Source organism: Ammodytes marinus (assembly GCF_949987685.1).
Source record: "Ammodytes marinus genome assembly, chromosome: 6".
In the NCBI taxonomy this organism is placed as follows: Eukaryota; Metazoa; Chordata; class Actinopteri; order Uranoscopiformes; family Ammodytidae; genus Ammodytes; species Ammodytes marinus.
The window spans coordinates 18,788,956-18,808,562 of record NC_137235.1 but is presented as its reverse complement, the minus strand read 5'-3'; the positions used below and the strand labels follow the sequence as shown (position 1 = coordinate 18,808,562).

Genomic DNA, 19,607 nt, shown 5'->3' with positions numbered 1-19,607 from the left:
CCTCTCAACTAAAACATGCAAAGTATTTAGCTCACAGCTCTTTGAATATGTGTAAGATTGAATAATTCAATTAGAGGAATGATAGTTTATATTACATCCTCTGTCTAGAAAAATGGACTTATAGTCCTTTGGTGCAGTGTTGCATGACTCTGTATATTGTCGCATGAACTTGCCCCCTCTCCTGATAACCCAGACGAACTGCACCCAAAGTTACTGTGGATCAAATAAGGTTGAGATACAAAATAAAGTAAAACAATGTTTTAATAGAGCAGACACTCCTGGAAACTTTGATCAGTGGTTTGACAATCACTTTAGGAACCCACATGTCTTTGTGCAGATAATTTGAATAAAAAATATGAAATTGTAGGTAAAAGGTACATCTAGGCATTACTACATAGTATATACATGCTTGTCATATTATTTAAAGTTAAGGCCATGCACAAATTTGGCACGTGTTTGCCAAACTTGAGATGACTTGAAAAATACTGTCATCTTGCACTTCATTAATCTGCTACATTGGACCAGAGATCAACTCTCCTTTACAAACCAAACCATTTTCCAGAATATACCTTCTGGAGTCCAGGCTGGGAGCCTTCTTTTAGCTATTGTTTTATTTGGTACAAAGAATAGATTCAAGCGTCTACTAAAGATCCAGTCACTTTGCAACAGTTTTTAGCAAGACATCACAATGCAGACAACAAACAGACTTAAAAGCACGATAATTCACTTTGACAGGACACCATTACCAAACTACAAATATGTGCCCGCCATCATGAAGTCGTCTTCTTGTTTTCTACCCTGAACCCTGCTCCGCTCTGTAAGGCAATTCAAGTAATTTTTCTCCTCAAACAAGGCAGACATACTGTACAGTTTGTAGACTGCCATCAGTGTGGCACATAAATAAAGCAAGGGGCTTACATGTCTAACTCCTGAACAATGTATGAACTCTGTGTTTTTTCAACATACTTTGACATCATTAAAGTAACATGCCTAGGGCCTCTGGAGAATGGCTCTCCGGGCCGTAGCAAAACTGGCAATGTAGAATGCTCTTGAAGCAACTGATTGGATCCAATTATATCTACAATATAAAGCTCAGATAAATGCAATACATCACACAATCTACCAGCCCAGTGACCAAGTGCTGCAAATAAACCCCACTACAGTATCCACATTTGGAGGCAATGTGGTGCATGTGCAGTCAGGCCGCAGCTAACGTTGGCGTTTGAAACTTCATACTGGAGGTTCTACACACAGGAAAGAAAAACAAATCGATTCTACACCTGAAACCCCACACTGTTTGTTTGTGGTCCTGTTTCCCAGTATTTCTCTTCCTGATTGTCTGCTATAAGGTTGACTGACTTCCCTCGTTCTGTATGACGTCACACATCCCATTATGAATTGATATGATCCTAGTGTTTTTTGCAAAGTAGTTTTAGGAGCAAAGAATGTGTTTAGAGTGTTAGGGTCTTTTTTGGTACTCCTAAATATTTAGTATTGGTAGATGGGCATAAGAGAAGTGGCTGGATATGTTTTGTGAGATGTATAAATGCCTCAATTTAAGAGCCCAGCACTCAGGAGGTAACATATTCCTTAAAAGGAAAAACGCACAAAAAACAACAAAAACAAACTAGTAAGCACCATGGTTGCACTAGTGCAGTCATCAAAATGGCAGCCGAGCGTACCTTGACAATCCGTCCTGTTACTGGTTCAGCATTGTGCATCATTAAATACATAAGAAAAAAATACTTTTATAAACGACAAGGAACAAAAAGTCTGTGCATTAATAGTCATCCATGATGCTGCAGAGTCCTGCTCATACAAAGGGAAAGGTCCAGTTCCGCATCAGTCTGGGTTTCTTCTTCTTCACGGAATTGAGGACAGGAAAAATAAGATGTCCAAGAAGAAGACTGCTTGTACACGTTCCTTCTGCAGAGTTCTGGTCCAGCTGAGGGGGACTACTCCTTCAGATAGGTGTGTCAGTACAGAGACAGACACTGGGCGTCAGGAGAGTGTGCAGTGCATCTCAGCAGCGGAGGATGGCGATGCTTCTGAGGTCACGTAAGTCAACTTCAGTTCACCAGCAGGACGTCCTCATAGGTCGTCGTTCTGGTGGAAATCAAAAGCAACATGGCTCATGTAACGGTTTTTCTATGGTCATTGAGAAATATTTTATATGGTATGTACTGTATGTATGCTTACTGTTATGCAAGATTCAATATCTTCAAATACATTTTTATCACTAATACACATATTCGGATTCCATATGAATTATTTACCCTTCTTTCCTTTGCTACTACGGTCTGTTATTAATTAACCCTGCTGTCGTTCTGTTATACTATACTGCTGTGAAGTAATCTTTTCAAAAGAATGATCCTGTCCTCCTCACCTGTCGCAGCAGCAGAAGATGGAGCACGGTGAAGTCTCCACACCCCTGAACTTCCCAGAGTTCGGTGCGTCCGTACACTCTGCAATAAAGGCGTGCAGGTCTGTGATGTGGAAGGGTTCTTGGGTTTGGTGCTGTGGAAATCAATGATTTATTGTTAATTATTTTCTATTTTTCTAGTGTACTTCAGCTCCGACAACACCCTGGCAGTCCCGGGAAAAAAAAAACCCTGCTATAAGTCAAACCCATTTATCTACCTTGATGGTCTCGTAGGCTCCTGTGATGAGAGCGATGAACAGCGACAGCACCATGTAGATGAAGAGGGAGATGAAGGTGTACAGGTACACCTGGCTGAAGAGCCACACCAGAGTGCTACTGTCCTGCAGCTCCGAGAACGTCACAAACATGTCGTCCCCGTTAATGAGGGAGAAGAGGCACTCGGACACCATGGACAGAGAGCGGAACTGAGGTAGTGAAAACAGTAATGTACAAACGTTAAGAAATGTTCTGCAAGTAAAAGAAACAGGTCATTTAAAAAAAAACAGACTACCAGACTTAGCAAATATTATAGCCAGAAACATTAGTCAAAATAACCCATATTGGTAGTAAACAATAACTTCTGTATTTGTAAATAAGCAACGCTTCCCTAAAAAAGTGATCTAAATTAATTTCATTATTATAATAATGTCAATTTGTGTCCCTCTGCCCCCAAGTGGCCAAAATTATTATTGCTAAGGGTTAAGTGTTTTTTTTTTTTACAACACTAAACAATCAAATATCTTTCTGCCAGAGCTTCACTTAAGTTGACCTTGACGTGGTATGGTCCCAGGACGATCCAGCCACAGAAGCAGTAGCCCAGATATATAACGGCCACGCAGCAGCAGAACCGGATCACATTGGGGAACGCTGCCCGAAGTGTCACGATCAGGATCTGTGTGAGGCACGGAAGCATTAGACAGATGAAATTACAGCGTGAGAAAGAGAGAGAGCAGGGAGACTAAATTAATAAGGTTTATTACATTACATTACATCAAGCCATCAAGAGGAGCCTTTTCTCACTTATGATGAAATCAACAGGGACATTATCAGTTGATGCACGTCAGCGCATCTCCAACTTACATTGTACTTCTGGAAGAATGTGAGGTAGCGAATAACTCCAACCCACACCAAGAGTGTGGAGGTTCCCAACAGGATGCCACACAGGTCATACGAGGACATAGTCTGTCAGGGCAAAAGAGGGCAGAATGAAATAGTTAATTATTGACTTGACGGTGCAGGGGGGGGGGGAGGGGGGGACTACAGCAGATATTGTCACTGAAAAGTGTGTGGTGGTGAGAAGACACACCTTAGACTCGATACCAATTTTCATGATACTGCCCGTGATGGTGAGGAGGTCGCTGATGACGAGGAGGATATACCAGCCGTTAATGAACTCCATACGGTCGGCCCAGACCACTTTACGATCCAGAGTCTCCTTAAAGAACTGCACATACTCCTGATAAACACAGACAGTAGGGGAGGAATTAGCCAACCCTGAAGTTTGAAGAACACATTAAGTAAAAGGCTTATTGAATGGACAGTACATTATACAGGTACGTATACAATTATTATAGCCTAGCTGCTTACTCATATTATCCCTTAATATACAATCTAAACCCCGATTCAGCTGGTGATTGTAATGCTGTCATTCAAAGCCCTCATTCGAGTGTTCCCCCGTCCTTTTTCTGTACCTGTTGTAGCATGATTCCGCGCAGTATGGAGCGTCCACACAGCAGCAGTGACAGTGTGCATACCAGAGCCACAGCCACATCAAACGCTAGACGTGTGTAGTTCTCAGCTGGTGGGTTTAAGGTGAGAAAGTAGAGCTGTTAGCAGTGTTTCAGTCAGATGCGGTAGATGTAGTGTACTGGTGAGGAATAAAAACAATCTGCCTGTTGCTTCAGTATTGGTAAACTAAAGAAACTTTTTAGAAGATTTCATCATGATCTGTAACACCTTTGTAAACCTAGCCACTAGTTCAGTGTCATAGTTCAATTGAAGACTACTATACTGTTGCAGTGTTTCTGACGGACTGCTTTGGGTCTTCTGCTACTTGCCGCTCTCTCTTTTTTTTCCCATCCATCCACTCATGTGGTCTCTCACCCTGTCCGGAGATGCTGGGGTCTTTACACTCCTTTATGGAAGCTTGGTTTTCTAGCCGGATCTTCACCTTTCCACTGTGAGCCTTGTTGTCCAGGACTATCTGGAGAGGAGAAAGGCAACCACAGAATAATTCATATTCTTTGAAAACTTTACCGTATTAGAAAAATGAGTTTGCAGAATGAAATAGTATATATATCCATATATATCAATACAACCCACATATATATATATATATATATATATATATATATATATATATATATATATATATATATATATATATATATATATATATATATATATATATATATATATATATATATATGGGTATATGCATGTATATACCCATATATATATGTATATACATATATATATATGGGTTGTATTGATAGATATGGATATATATACTGATTGTATAGATATGTATGTAGATATGGATATATTGATTGTATATAAATATAGATATATGCATTGTATAAATATATAAAATATAAAAAATCATAGTATATTAAGTTGTATGTATGTATAGATCGTAAATGTCAAATATAGTATCGCCAATTGTATAGATAGATTGTATAGAGATTATATGGAAGACAAGAAGCGAATATAATAAATATTTAAATTTTTTTTACTATGGAAAAGGGGTAGGATTAAATAAGTGTATACTTCTTCCTGCTCCTTTTCAGGCATATCACATCAATACAGATAATGTTTTCTTTTTTTTCTTTTTGTGAAGTCATTTAAACATACATTTTGTTTATTGTATTTTTATGCTTTTCATTTGTTTTGTATTGTTTTTGATATGTCTGAAAAAAAAATTATAATAATAATAAAATAAAAAAAATAAAACATTCACAGCTGCAATTGAGAGCACAGGGGTTGTGTTTTTGAGTGAGGGGGTTCATGTCCTGAACAGGAGTTTGTTTAAAACAAAAATTATTTTTGATTTAAGGTATAACATGTTTTTTACTAAATAACTATAATTCAATTTGATAATGTTTAAATGACTAAATACAATAACTTGAAAATAAAATAATTTATTCAAATAAACTTAAATTTGATCAAATCCTTTCTAGTCCTTGTTTTTTCTTAGTAGAACCAATTAGCAATACATTCGGGGCAAAGACTTTTTCCACGCTTTCACAAAATTCGCAAAAAGTTTGTTCTTAACTGATCTGCTTTGTTAATTCTGAAAAATACAAGTTAATGTACAGTTACAAAATGTTTTACTGAGTAAGTTTGGTGACAGAAATTACAATACAAAATCAAGTGATGATTTGGAAGGAAATCACAGTAAATGGTAATAATCCCACTAACTCTGGATTTGTTAATAAAATAATTAGCCATGTTTTTGATTAATTTGTCATTTGGTCCTAATGGTCAGCATGTAATGAATTGTAACCGTTGAAACCCTGGTCAGTAGGTGTCATTTATAGTTATGATGGGAACATGTCTTAGTTCTGAGTTAAAGCCGTTTCACACCAGTGCGATGCAAAAATCCAGTGTGGCAATGTGGAAAATGCTCATGTGATTTTTTTTTCAACCAGACATCTTAAACATTTTTACCCACAAAGATTTTCTGCAGGGGTGTGCATATGTTAATAAGAATTTAATCTGTTTTGTTTTTAAACATTTAATTCCAGACAAAAATCAGTGCTTTTTAATGGAAGGGGTTTTAGCCTGAAGGTGGGAAGGGACAGGATAGATAACTTTTAGGCCTTTCATTGCTTACCATTATGTAAAAAGTGTAGCAGTCCGGGATTTCACTGTTGATGATAGTCTGTATATTGATCGCCTTCAACTGGAACTCTATGGTCACGTTAATGAGCCTTGGAAAGAGCAAAGACAAACAGACAGATGAGTGGGGGACCGGCACAGACTGAGAGGCAGAAGCAGACATTTTATGTCACCAGAATGACTGAAAATAACCAGAAACACACGAAGGGTGACGATTTTTGCACACCTCTCTCTATATGTGTTTTTATACAGAAACCAGTGCTGTTGTACTGTGCATGCTTCACTAAGTGACTTGCTGAATGGCGTCATCAGACACTATAGAGATAAATCTCACCACCGCGAGGACATTAAACGAGGTGGAGCAGGAGCCATTTAAGAAATGAAGCCATACTTGTGAAACTTGAGTGTAAAGTTCTTGTAGCTGCTGGTGAGTGGAGCTGGAGGGATTGACAGCGGGTCCACACCGACACAGTCTGAAATAATAGTGAATAAACAGACAAAAAGTGTAAGGGTAAATACATGCATACAAGGGAAGAATTTCTCATTTCTAGTTCCTCTCTATTAGCAGTGAATACATCATGAAACAAACACGATGCAATTTATCAAAATTATAAGAAGCAGCTCACATAGAAGCATTTGACATACTTCTGAAATGAGGTAAGAAAGAATTTTTAACATGTGGCTGTTTCCACTTTTCTTACTTCCTCTTAACCTGGTCAAATCGGAATCAAAAGCAAGTTGATATAAGGAAGTAAGATACTGAGGGTAGAAATCACCCTCTCTCATTAGGCCTGTGTGTATGTATGATGTATGTTAAGATTAACAAAATTGCTATTTAACATGTAGGAGCGGTACGTAAACATTTAAAAAATGGTTTATAACAATATAATGTAGCTGGAAGCTCCTATAAGGACATTTGACATGTTTATTGATATACAGTATTTGTCAACTTTATTTTCATTAATTATTCGTTTTTACATCAGCCATTTTGTTCTTCTTTTGATTTCTGACCAAGGATGAAGTGACATAAAATACTATCGCAGGAAAAAATAACCTGTGAAAATAAATTGTGCTGAATCATAAAAACATCAATTTATCAAATTTTTGTTTAGAATAAGCCTGGTTGAGAATACACTCCAACTCTGGTAGTTACTTGCGTCAAAGCCAGGGTGCATCCTCAAACACACTTGCTTGAAGGGATAAAAAAAAATCTTGACTTGCTCCCTTAGGGCAAAATCTGTCACCCTGGATGGCCTGCAGCTAACTGTACTCTGCTTGACTTCTCTGACTATATCTAACTTAATTATATGCCTAGAAAATAATTTTAGAATCATACATGGTCTGCCTCTGCGGCACTATCGCCACTCTTTCTTGTTTGTTTAACGTACAGAAATGCTCACTTGTATGGAATGCACCACAATGGTTAAGCAATATCTTCTCACTGTACAGTGTAGTTCATTTACCTGTGATGATGCGTGGGTCTATAGTGAAGGTGTCATTGGCTGGGTCGATGCGCCCTTTCTTGTAGTACTGTTGGCAAAGGGAGAGTGCACTGCCATTCACACCCACACCGTAGACGTATGCATAGCGTCCCACCGTGGTCTCTGGTAAGGTTAGATACTGGGGAGAAGATGAGGGGTAGAACAACCGAGTGGACAATGTTTCATGATTTTCTATGGCAGACAATTTGTCTCTGACACACTTTCACTTTTTGTTTGTATTTAGCATAATGTATTTTTTATTTATTATCACTGAACTAATAGAAGTTGTTCTCTAACTTATGAAATAGAAAAGTGAATCAGCTTTCTAACGCGCCCCACACACATCCTGCGTCTACCTCTGGAGCGCGTCGCCTTACCTTACTGCTGCCTCTCTCGGACTTTTCTCGGACACACATGCAACGTCTCAGCAGCTGCTGCTGCTTGTTGGAAGTTTTATTTTGAAGGGGACACACCAGGAAATGGTGAAACTACAGCGAAAGCTGCCAGTATGAAGTCAATATGACTCTCAGCAGAGTATTTCAAAAATCACTTTACTGATTTATACGGGAGAGAGAGAGGGGGGTGTGGTCGGGGAAGAAGAAGGCCGTAGACACAGATAGAGCAACGGAAAACTGTTGCGCTCATCATGATCTTTTTTATTTCTTCACTATATTGGATCTCTATATGTGTCATTTATCCAAAAATGAAATGCCAGAACTAATTGAAAATTAGGTTTTGAATCCCTCGGATTTTGATTGCACAATTACATCGTGAAATAAAGGGATTATTTGCGTATACGACTGAGGGATGTTTTATTTTGAAATAAACACACCGGGTAAACGTGTAACTAGAGTGAATGCTGCTGGTATGACTGTCAGCAGAGTATTTCTCTATCAGTTAAAGCACAGAGACGCGAGAGAGACGCGCTGCTCTCAGAAAAAAATAGGCGAGCCTCCTGAGGTGAAGGGGAGCGGCGCTGCAGACGTGCCTCCGACGCGCCTCAGCAGTGCGTCTGAGGTTGGATGTGTGCTCGCTCTACGTTGATTTCACAGTCTGTGACCAAAAGTCAGACGCAGACGCGAGGTAGACGCGCAGTAGAGGTAGGATGTGTGTGGGGCGCGTAATGCAGCATCTTACCTAACAATACTTGATAAATGAGAATCAAAAATTGGAGCACTACTATAATTGGTGGGTTCATATATTTAAGCGCAACGTTTCCAAATGTTCTCAGGGGGGTACCTGCTCTACGGCGTAAAAGATTTGGTCGTAGACCTCTTTCTGTGTGTAAACAGCAAAGGAGTCGTCTGAGGACTCATCGTAGTCTTTGAGGAAGAGGTGCTTGAAGGTCATGGTGTTCTCCTCTTTGAAGTTCACCACCACCTGGTTACTGAGGCCAAACAGCACCAACTGCAGCAGAGAGAGGAGAGCACGACGTGTTATTGGAGTGTAGATGGAGAAAAGCACTGAGAAAATAGGTTCCAGACGCATCTCCAAGACTGCAGGCTCTGTGTTAATGATTGGCTGATTTTCAAAAAAAGTAAGTGACTGTATGAACTTCTGACAACAAAATGTATTTGGATTGAGATGAGAACATTTAGACTCTCCCATTTAGACAATACGCAATTCATCAAAGCTTTGAATTGACACAGGTCAGCATTATTTACAGGAACATAACTGTTTTTATATAATCAGTAAAGGAAACAGATTGAAATCACTTATGTGGTACTTTCACGTAGTGTTGTTTTTATACCTACAGATCACAATTTTTCATCAAAACCGTAAATTATTTATATAACTTGTAATTTAAAATGGCATAGGGGAGAACGGGGTAAGTAGGCACACTTTTTACTCTAGTGAGAATTGCTCATCACCTAAACATCTTTCAATAGTCATTCCTACATTAAATTGAAGCTTAAGGTGTTGGCTTGAAATGTGTACCCCTCACTTTTTCTATCTTATTGTAATAAAGAAGAAATTAATCGTCAAAGACACCCTTACACATTGTGACAACCAACCCCATCAAGGGGTCGGTTGTCACACACTATGGGGTTGTTTGTCACAATGTTATCTTAATGGGAATAATCTTAAAAAGAAGACGAGAAAGCAGAACAAAATTTTAACGTGTAATTGCATTGTCAAGTTGACAAATAGGCTTACATAACTTACTGTAGCCTTGGCAGCTGGTCTAGTTTGGGATGCACTGGGTTGTTTTGATTTTTTTTCTTTTGCATGCTAGCTGCCTTTTCCTGCTCTATTCTCTCCTTCTCTGGGGTGTCAGTGAGGACACAGCTTGACAATTTCTTTCGTTATTGTGTTCCTTTTCTGGCTGCAGCCTTTGGATAACATGTGACAACCAACCCCCCAAAAAATGTGACGACCAACCCCAACTTGAATTTCTTGCTAGCATCAAGGCCTACAACCATCTGACAACTAATTAGCTTGCTAACCACAATCTAAACTATAGTTTACCCTTCACACTTTTTATGGGTAACAAGTGTTTTGTTATAAACCCATTGTGTAAAAGCCTAGAAGAAAAATACTGAGGAGCTAAATATTTTCAATTTGACATGAAAAACACAAACAGTCCTCTCACCTCAAATTCAGCAGTCTAACTCCAAGGAAGACTATGTAGGTGACCTCTGACCCCAATTGTGGATATTTACAAACCAAAATTTCACAGACAGCGCCTTCTGGTTCCGAGATATAACGATTGTGACAACCAACCCGTGTGACAATTTACCCCGTTCTCCCCTACATACAATTACAATGAAAAGGCTACAAAAATGGGTCGGAATAAAAGTTTTCTGCAAAGTGAAACATTATTTTACATTTATAGGTGCCTGTGTCTTGTACTGTATTTTAGATTCCTTTCAGCTTTACACTTTCACAAAATTCAATTGACTAAATAGAAAGAAGAAACCATGCATGTGCAGTTACAATTTAAAATGTGCTAAATAAATAAATAAAAGTGAACAAGTACATACTGTAAGTACGTAGGTCTGATAAGGAAAGAAAAACATTGTTGTGTTGAGAAACCAAAGAGCATCACAGGATTTAGATGCTACATGTTTCGTACCTGAGCCGTGACAATAACGATCTTGAGCACCTGCAAGAACAGCTTATAAGGCTTGCGGCCCTTGGCGTGATATTTATCACAAGGGCTCATGAAAAAGTACTTCAGCTTCCTACGAATGGCTTCCTCTTCCTGATCAGCCCCGACCCAATGACCTGCCGTCGCTGTTGGAAACTGATGGTTGCTATGCTTGTTGCCATGACTGTGACTCGGATGGTCATGCTCCCCGCTGCTGTCTGTGGAGCCGTAGTGAGACACTGAGCTGGACAGGCCTCCTCGCTCTGAAAGAAAAGTAAATAAATAAGAAACTTTTCTTTCTTTTTCCCTAAGAACTTCATCTGAGTCAGAGCGATAAACTGTATGTAATTAATCTTTGCTCAGGACTCCGCTTCAAAGACAACTGATGTAATGGCTTAACAGACTGAGAAACAAAAAAATATCCCACGGGTTTACAAGCCATCAGTAAGACTCTTGTCGATACTAGTGCTTGGTCAAGAAATCTTCTGGCGCATCCTTAGTTGCAGTCCTTTATATGTGTCCATGTAACGCGTTAGCCCACTAAAAAGCCCTTTAATATTAGCAAAACTCCAATGTGCAGTATATTAAAAACACATTATTCTTCTGAATTAGTGTCTTCCCTCATAATTTCTCTGGATTAGGACTGATAAAATGTAATGTTTTATTTGATAGAGGTGTATTGTAGGCCTATTTAGTTGTATTACAGACGATGTATTCTACAGACTTTGGTGATTCCTAAATCTTCACATCTAGCGCCACTATAAGGTGGAATTCAGTCTGACCTTAAAAAGTAATAAAATACGCAACAGCCTCAGCTTTGATTTGTTTTGTTTGTTCGCTAATTAGCAAATGTTAGCATGCTAACATGCAAAACTACAACAGTGAACATGGCTAGGTCATATGGGTGTCACACTAAAGAATGCCAAGGCAATGATAAACCAAACATCCATAGTAGCACATTGAAGAAAACTAGGAGCTGAGCACAAGGACAGGAGATCCTATTGTGCAGTCCAACAGTTGTAACTGTAACAACTGCCACCAGTCACACAGGGGCTGGTCTTCCTAAATGTTGGGCTGATCTCTATTAATTTCTTGCTAAACTTGATTCCACTTTGGACTAACTGACACCTACTTCTTCCAGCGACAGCATCCTGTCAGCACTCAGCACCAGACGGGTACCTGCTTCAGCTTTTACTGCTTTCATCTCAGTCTGACACTTTCTCTTTGTCTCTCAGTGTATGGATTTACTTCTCTCTGTCCCCTCAGGCACTTTGCACTCAACTCAGCTACACATGTGATGTAACCCTTCAAACGCTAAGGCTACATGGATGAGGGGAAACAAAGAAGTGTTGTTCTCTAATGTACAGTGTACATCAAAAGGGAATTATTCGTTTATATGGTTATATTAGAGTGTTAGGGTGTATTCACACATGGAAAGTCCGTTAGTTCACTTGCTTTGGTCCAGACCAAATAGAATTTGGATTTTTTTGTTTGGTGTGGTCCACTTTCATATTGCCCCTTTTGCAAGTGAACCAGCATTACGAAGCAAAACCACACGTGATCTAAGGTCATTCATTCATTGGACAGACATTCTGGGGTGGAGAGAAGCAGGAAGAACGAAGTAAAAACTGCGAATTTATCATTGATATAATATGGAGTTAAAAATAATACAAATGCCTACATCTAGCCTATAAATAAAGAAGAAAAAAATCTAATTATTGTTGTTTCATATGTTTATAATATGTAGCCCTATGACAATGCCACGTTATGTGGCTTCTAGCCTACGATGTGAAACATCATTTTTACTGTATTTTTGCTGCTGGACGCGCGACTCGCGTGAAGAATAGGCTCAAACTGAAACACAGCTGATTAAGCTGTGTATCAGCTGGGTGTCAGTTCGGCGCAGTTCAGCACCAAACTGACACGGGGACAGTATTGACGGTCCCGTTGGGAAGAACAATAAAAACACACACTTCATGCAAAGCGCAGCGTGAACCTGTTGGCACTGTAGGCTACGGGAGACGCTCCTCTCCATCTGATCGCTGATCCGCACGCATCATTATCAAATGTAATATTTTCGCTCGGGGCTCCCGGTCAAACCACAACTAATCTTCCTAACAATGGCGACAACAACACTTTCCCATAATGTGAAGCTGATGGCGATTTATTAAAAAAGAAAAGAAAGAAAAGGCGCAGTGCTTCCTGCAATTGAGTCGGATCGAGTCCGGCCAAATTCACACCACAAACGAACTGCAGCAGAGTGCGTTTTGAAGCGCATCGAGACTACCTCTTCAGCTGGGTCTCGGAGCGTTTGTTTGGTCCGCCCCCGAGTGCGATTGCTGTATTCACACCTGTCTGAAAGATGCGCACCGAAGGTGGAAGTGCACCTGAGTTCGTTTCAACCGAACTAAACACAGCATGTGTGAATACACCCTTAATGACTTCTGAAACACTTTCTCCATTTCACTTTGAATACCTAAAAAGAAACTGATGATAAGGGGTAACTATAGGTCTAGTCTTGTAAGTGCAGAATTGTATTTCAGTCAGTGTCTGCTAGTTACTGCTGACATCAGCGTAGTACATGACTAGTGGTGGGAGAAGTGAGGCAGATTCCTAAGATACTTAAAATAATACCTGACAAATCCTAGAAGTCAGGCCTGACTGGGTTTGACAAGGGTAATTTATGAAAGTACATTTAGGGTTCAATAAACACACCTACCACTTAACCAATATGTTCTGCTGAGCATAATGACAAGGTTATCCTTTTAGGTAATAAACACTGTGTTAACACACTCATTCCGACAGGCTGAAAAAGAAAATAAAGGCAAAATGAAATACTGCGATATCTTTCCTAAATCCAAAGGTTAACACTATCTGACTGTATTCTTCTTTCTTTTTTAAAAAGATTTGAATGTACTCATCCTCCGTAGTTAAATGGTAATATGCCCTGGTTTCAACTGAAATATCTTCAACCTTTAACTGGTTATGACTTTAAATGCTTTAGTATAGTGTGTCATTGTGTTATTTTTGTGTAGAATTTCTGCACAGTCCACACAAAACTGATTCACCACCTATTTTACAATATAACATCATAATACCAGAGCGACTGGCTGCACCAAAAAAAACAAAAAAACAATAGATATTGTATTAAAAAACAGAGCAGAAAATGTATGGTCTGAAACAATGTTGCTCCAAGTGTCTGTGTTGGAAGTGGCCTCCATCATAGAAAAGCCACATCACGAAGTTGGCTAATCACGCTTAATATTTGTCACATGCTTTTAGCTGGCTGGACCTGGCTGTCTTAAAGAAACAACCAATAATGGGGTCCCTCAGCTTGTCCCACTCAGTTAAAATTCAGGAAAGGACTCGCTGGGTTGGCAACTTGGCATAAACTCTCAAACTAGTCATGGTGGTTAAAGTTGTCCTTTTGATTGTTATCGTTTAGTCGACGACAGAGTCACATGAGGAACTAAAGTATTATAATGTAGTCAAAGAAAACACATGCAAGGCCGAATAAACTGCTGAGTCAGGATGAATCCAGACAAAACTGACACAGTAAGTCAGCAGAGAAATCCACCAGCTTTAGCAGAGTTGTCGATTGTAAATGAGAAGTGAAACAGGACAGAAAGAATGTGTATTAGCCAGCAATAACTGTAAACAAGTTCAGCGGAATAACATTGCAGAGAAAAGTTAGGGACGGGCGTGACCCAAAATTCTTGTCACACATTTTTTTGTTGCAATGCAAACAAACAGAAAAAAACAAATGTTCTTTGTCAAGTTTTATGGTTTTGCAACATGGTCAAATTCTTCTAGCAAAAATAAATAACACAGTTTGATGAAGCGTCACATTAACCGCCCAGCCTAGGGTTTTAAAGATCTTTTGCGCAACAATGCGGAAATTGATTTGTTTATATGGGTGTTACCAGCTAAGGTAACACCCATATATGGTTTAAGTCTTAAATTAAGTCTCAAGTTTTTAAGACTTTGTTGTTTTCTTGCTTAACGTCTGCTGTCTGACTGCAATGTTTACCCAGCATGAATCACCTTAGGAAACAATCGGTAACCTGAGGGTTTATGTTAACTGCATGTGGTTTCCTGCAGTAAACCAAAAACCATTTTCACAGGGATCGGTTCCTACTTTATCCAACACCTGTGGTTTGACCTGTGAAAATGTATAGCTGTGACTGTGATATGAATAAGATGAGAACTTCGGCTTCAACAACATTTTGCAGAGTGTGACAGCATCCTAATTTAACTTGCTACAAGCGAGGCAGACGAGCTGACCCGGCTTTGACAGGGGTTGCGTGCCTCCGTGAGAAGAATGAAAGACAGCTGAAAGAATCCAACCACTTTACATTTCAAGCAGACAATAGGCGGTAGACGGAGTGCACACATATCTTTGATCAGATGAGTATATCGACCGTCACGGAAGATAGCAATCGGACAAACAGAAGTAGGTGAAGGCCACTGAACGTGCCACCACATTTGACACAAGCTGAGTAAATCCGTGAAAATATCTGGCTTCACGGATGTCATCAGCGTGCTGGCACAAAAAACACTATCGCAATCAAAACCCTTGGTCTGTAACTGGAAATCTGTCCACAACGTGGTATATGTGCTTGCATCTAGTCTGGCGGTCCACAGCAAGAGGCCACCCACATGGTGAGAGTCACAAACTTCCACTTACACCTGAGATAAAGGACACGGATTGAATGAAAAAAGATGATACGATAGCCATGTTCTGGGCTGTTTGTGGGTAGGAGGTGATACTATTTATCAGCTGAAATGTTTCACTTGCAGGAATGTGTTTAACTTCACTTTACCATGAGTATTTGGATCAGTTTACGTTATCAGGGGAAGAAAATAATTCCTGATAATGGGTTATGACATATCCAGTTAACCCAAATGACCAAACACAGCATTTTCTTACTTCCCCCTAACAGTAATAGTTAGTGGAGGTAAGCAAAAAAGCAGCTCAAAAACCTTAATAAGCGATTAATCCATGTGTAATTCTGGTGAATTTACCCTTTAACTTGAAGCCTACTGAACAAATACTGTGTAGGATGATGCTCCATAAACCCTTAATCTATATGTGATGCTCCTTAAAGCAGAACAGGAAAACACAAACTGGTATTAAATTATTTCAAAAATCTTAAATCTCAAAAATATGTTAACTCAAGGTCTTCTAATGGCCTTTTTTTAGTGTTTTTCCTTTCCACCACATCCTACACTCTTAGAAGTCTTGCAAAAGCTTCTTGAATCAAGAGCTTTCCCGCCTAACTAACATTTCAAATGTTAAGAATCTCAATTAAAAAAAACCATCACAGTGCAGAGTGACTAAAATCAGTGAAACCTTAATTCACCCAAGCCAACCCATGTAAACAACCTGTCAAAAAGAGGAAAAAAAAGGAAAACCCCTGCAGATTCATGCATGAGAGCCGCTTAGGAAGGTTGTTGAAATTATCTTTATGCATGACAAAGTCAGGCTGTTTAGATGTGCCTGATTAAGTTGATTTTCTGGTGGATGCCGAGTCTGGGTCTTAATGGGGGACAGTATCAGCAATCTCTTTTAAACCAACCACACCAACCACTGGAACCGCAAGATGCAAAATTTTCCCAACAGTGCTAATGTTAAGTCAGCTGATTCAACTTCAAGGCACTTTCTATTCATTTCAATACGTTTAGCCCCGTTGAAGCGAAATGCCCATAATACACATCTTGGGATGCAACTTATAATACTTTTCCTTTTAGAATAACCTGTCATTTTCCAAAATTAAACAACCAACCATTCTAAAAAGGTCATTAAATAGTAAAAAAATAATATATGCCACTACATCACAATTTTCAAAGAACATAAGGTCATGTCGACCAACAGCCCAGAACCCAAAATTCGGCTATCCATTTCCAATCAAATGCAAATCTTGACATTAAATAAGCTGGTGACAATGAATCTTTGGCGTTTTTTGCTTGAAAATTAATCAAATGATTAACTGATTGTCAAAATAATAATATATAATATTAATAATAATAAGCTACATTTGTTGATGCGACAATTCATTTTACCTCTAATGTAGGCCTAGTTAATTTCGGCTCTATATTCCAAAAAACAACTAGTGAAAATACAACACCCTTAAGTTAGTAATGTGTACCATAGCCTATAGGCTATAGATAATTTGTTATTTAGCCTAGTAACTCGACAGGTTGAGCTTTGAAGATCAAGTGCCAAGACTTTCAGGAGAAGATAAGGAATTGATAGCCTACCCATCTCTAACTGGTCGGCTTTAATCGTTTTTATTGTTTGTTTACTATATGATAATCAAAGAAAGGTTGTGTCTAAAAAAAACTCTGTAATGAGTTTAGGCTACATTCTCATCTCTGCCTGAATGCTGCTACCAGAGTTTATGTTATTAACTCATGACTTGTGGAGGAGTGGAGGGGGGGGGGAATTCCACTTTGTTAATCATGGTTAAAACAAACAGTCATCGCCAGGCCCAGTTCTAGACAGTTAGATTAGGGTGGGCCTGTAGAAATTTTAGGTGGGCACACTGGGCAGAGAGACCGAAGATGCTCGAGCGCTCTGCGAGCATCTTCAATTCAATTTATATCTTCAAATTTTTTGCCCTTGTAAGATCTCTGCGTCTGCTTTTCGGCACATGTACTGTGCATTGTGTAGAACACAATATGCAAATAAACTTTGAGTGTTGCTGTGTGGGAGATTTGATTCTTGCATGTTTCTTTTCCAAAATGTTTATGAATAACATATAATATACATTATATACAACATAATGTATCTTTTTTTTTTATCGCAGTATTAACTGTAGGCAGCCTGAGATGATGGAAGAGAAAGCTTTGGGACTGGGCAACCTGGATGGTGGTAGTCCAGAGCTATATACTATACACACTATATATACCTGTATATATAGTCTTTCCACTATTGTCCCTGATGTCCAGCTGGGTGAAAATAGTCTAGGTCACGACCCTGCTAGGGGGGTCTGGGGGTATGCCCCCCCGGGAGATTTTTTTTACCTTTTTAAAGTGAAATGCATGAATCTGGTGCACTTTGAGAGGAAAATTAAGAGGCTAAATCTGAGGAATTTTGTGTGAACAAATAATTTGGGGACACTGGGTCGGATGAATTAGAAGCTATTGAAGAAAGACACATGGATTTTCCATAGAAATATATATTTGAAATAAAATATTATGCAGGGTCCTCTGGGATGGGCTTGGTGCTCTTTTTCTTTTACGGGACATATTTTTCTGTAATATAATGAATTAATTTAAATGCAGTGATTACATACTACATACTTTACATTTACATAATATGATGTTGATATCAAACACACAAACTGCCAGGGGGCCCCTGGCAGTTGTGACCCTAAGCAACCGCTCATTTTGCTTCTGCCTCGGGCCGGCTCTGCTGACCAGTGACCACTATAAGCGGGTGGGTAACTTGGAGGCAGGCTGTCCTGCCCACCCAATAATACAATTAGAACCAATGCATGGTAATGGTATATTCTTTAGTATTAATTAATTGTCTGAATTTTATTTGACATTTTCTTGGACAGCGAATGAACAGGTCCGTCCGATAGTGGGTCTGGACTTCCACCTACAAAAATAATAATTATATATATATATATATATATATATATATATATATATATATATATATATATTTTTTTTTTTTTTTTTTTTTTTTTTTTTTGATTGGGTGGGCACGGCCCATCCTGGCCCCTGGCTACCGCCGGCCCTGGTCATCGCAGAAGAAACTAGATGTTGACATATCTGTTTTCTGATGAAGATGACTTGCCTACTGTAACACAGCTGCCCAAGACATGACAGAGCAGAAATACAGTAGGCTAATGTTTTGGATGTCTCAACAACATGAACTACAATTAGGCATAGGCTACCTTGTATAAGATAAAAAGCATCTCTAAAATAAGATCCGGGGTAACCAACGAATACTGTATCAATACGCAGAACACTCTGTAAATGTAGAAACAAACAACAATACGTCGTGCAAGTTAAATGTCGGCACCAGCTCCATTGGCCTACCTGAGGAGTCCTGGTGTCCCGTCGAAGCCATGTAGTTAACAGTTTAAAAAGATAATAAGCAGTTAAATCATAAAGCTAAGTCAGTGTAGCCAGCTGTTATTATTTTTTACTGTAAGCCTACTAGTAACTGTCTCAGCCGTTTGCCGGGGCCGAGCTACTCCGGGTTTGCTCCGACTCGCTTCCTCGCTCTCGAGTCATGTGACCATTACCACGTGACCCCGTTAGTGTAGTTACAGAGCCACAGAACAGAACAACCATCTCCAGTGTGATGCTGTATTGCTGCAGAGTGAAGACTCCCTGGGGTGATCCCGAGTCAGTAAAAAAAAATATTAAAATCACGCGTGCCTTTTGGAATGCTTTCCAAACTTGGGTAGCAAATTACAATTGTATTAGGCCGAAGTAGCTATTGTCAAACTTTGCCTTTTAATGGAGGACAAACATGCTGAGTTTAATAACCTATTAGCAAAGTTATGGATGTTCATAAATGTCACATTCGCAACACGTGCACACGCACACGCACGCACGCACACACACACACACACACACACACACACACACACACACACACACACACACACACACACACACACACACACACACACACACACACACACACACACCTGCCCCTCTGATATGACCTTAAGGCAGAAGCATGGCAATGTGCCATTAGGGTGCCCCGTTCAGATGAGAAAAAATATATAAAAAGTGGCTCATGTAAAGT

General features: G+C 39.3%; 1 protein-coding gene across 1 annotated transcript; it reads right to left on the bottom strand.

Annotated features, from left to right (window-relative positions):
• Nucleotides 1-330: 330 nt before the first annotated feature.
• mcoln1a (mucolipin TRP cation channel 1a) lies at nt 331-19,028 on the bottom strand. Its single transcript, XM_080030011.1, has 14 exons — nt 18,887-19,028; nt 10,820-11,097; nt 8,983-9,150; nt 7,726-7,882; nt 6,654-6,735; nt 6,258-6,354; nt 4,526-4,625; nt 4,114-4,220; nt 3,729-3,878; nt 3,503-3,604; nt 3,192-3,314; nt 2,641-2,847; nt 2,387-2,517; nt 331-2,106 (listed from the first exon to the last, which is right to left on the bottom strand). The coding sequence occupies exons 1-14, from the start codon at nt 18,915-18,917 to the stop codon at nt 2,070-2,072; spliced, it is 1,770 nt and encodes a 589-aa protein (XP_079886137.1). The 5' UTR covers nt 18,918-19,028; the 3' UTR covers nt 331-2,069.
• Between the last annotated feature and the right edge of the window lie 579 nt (nt 19,029-19,607).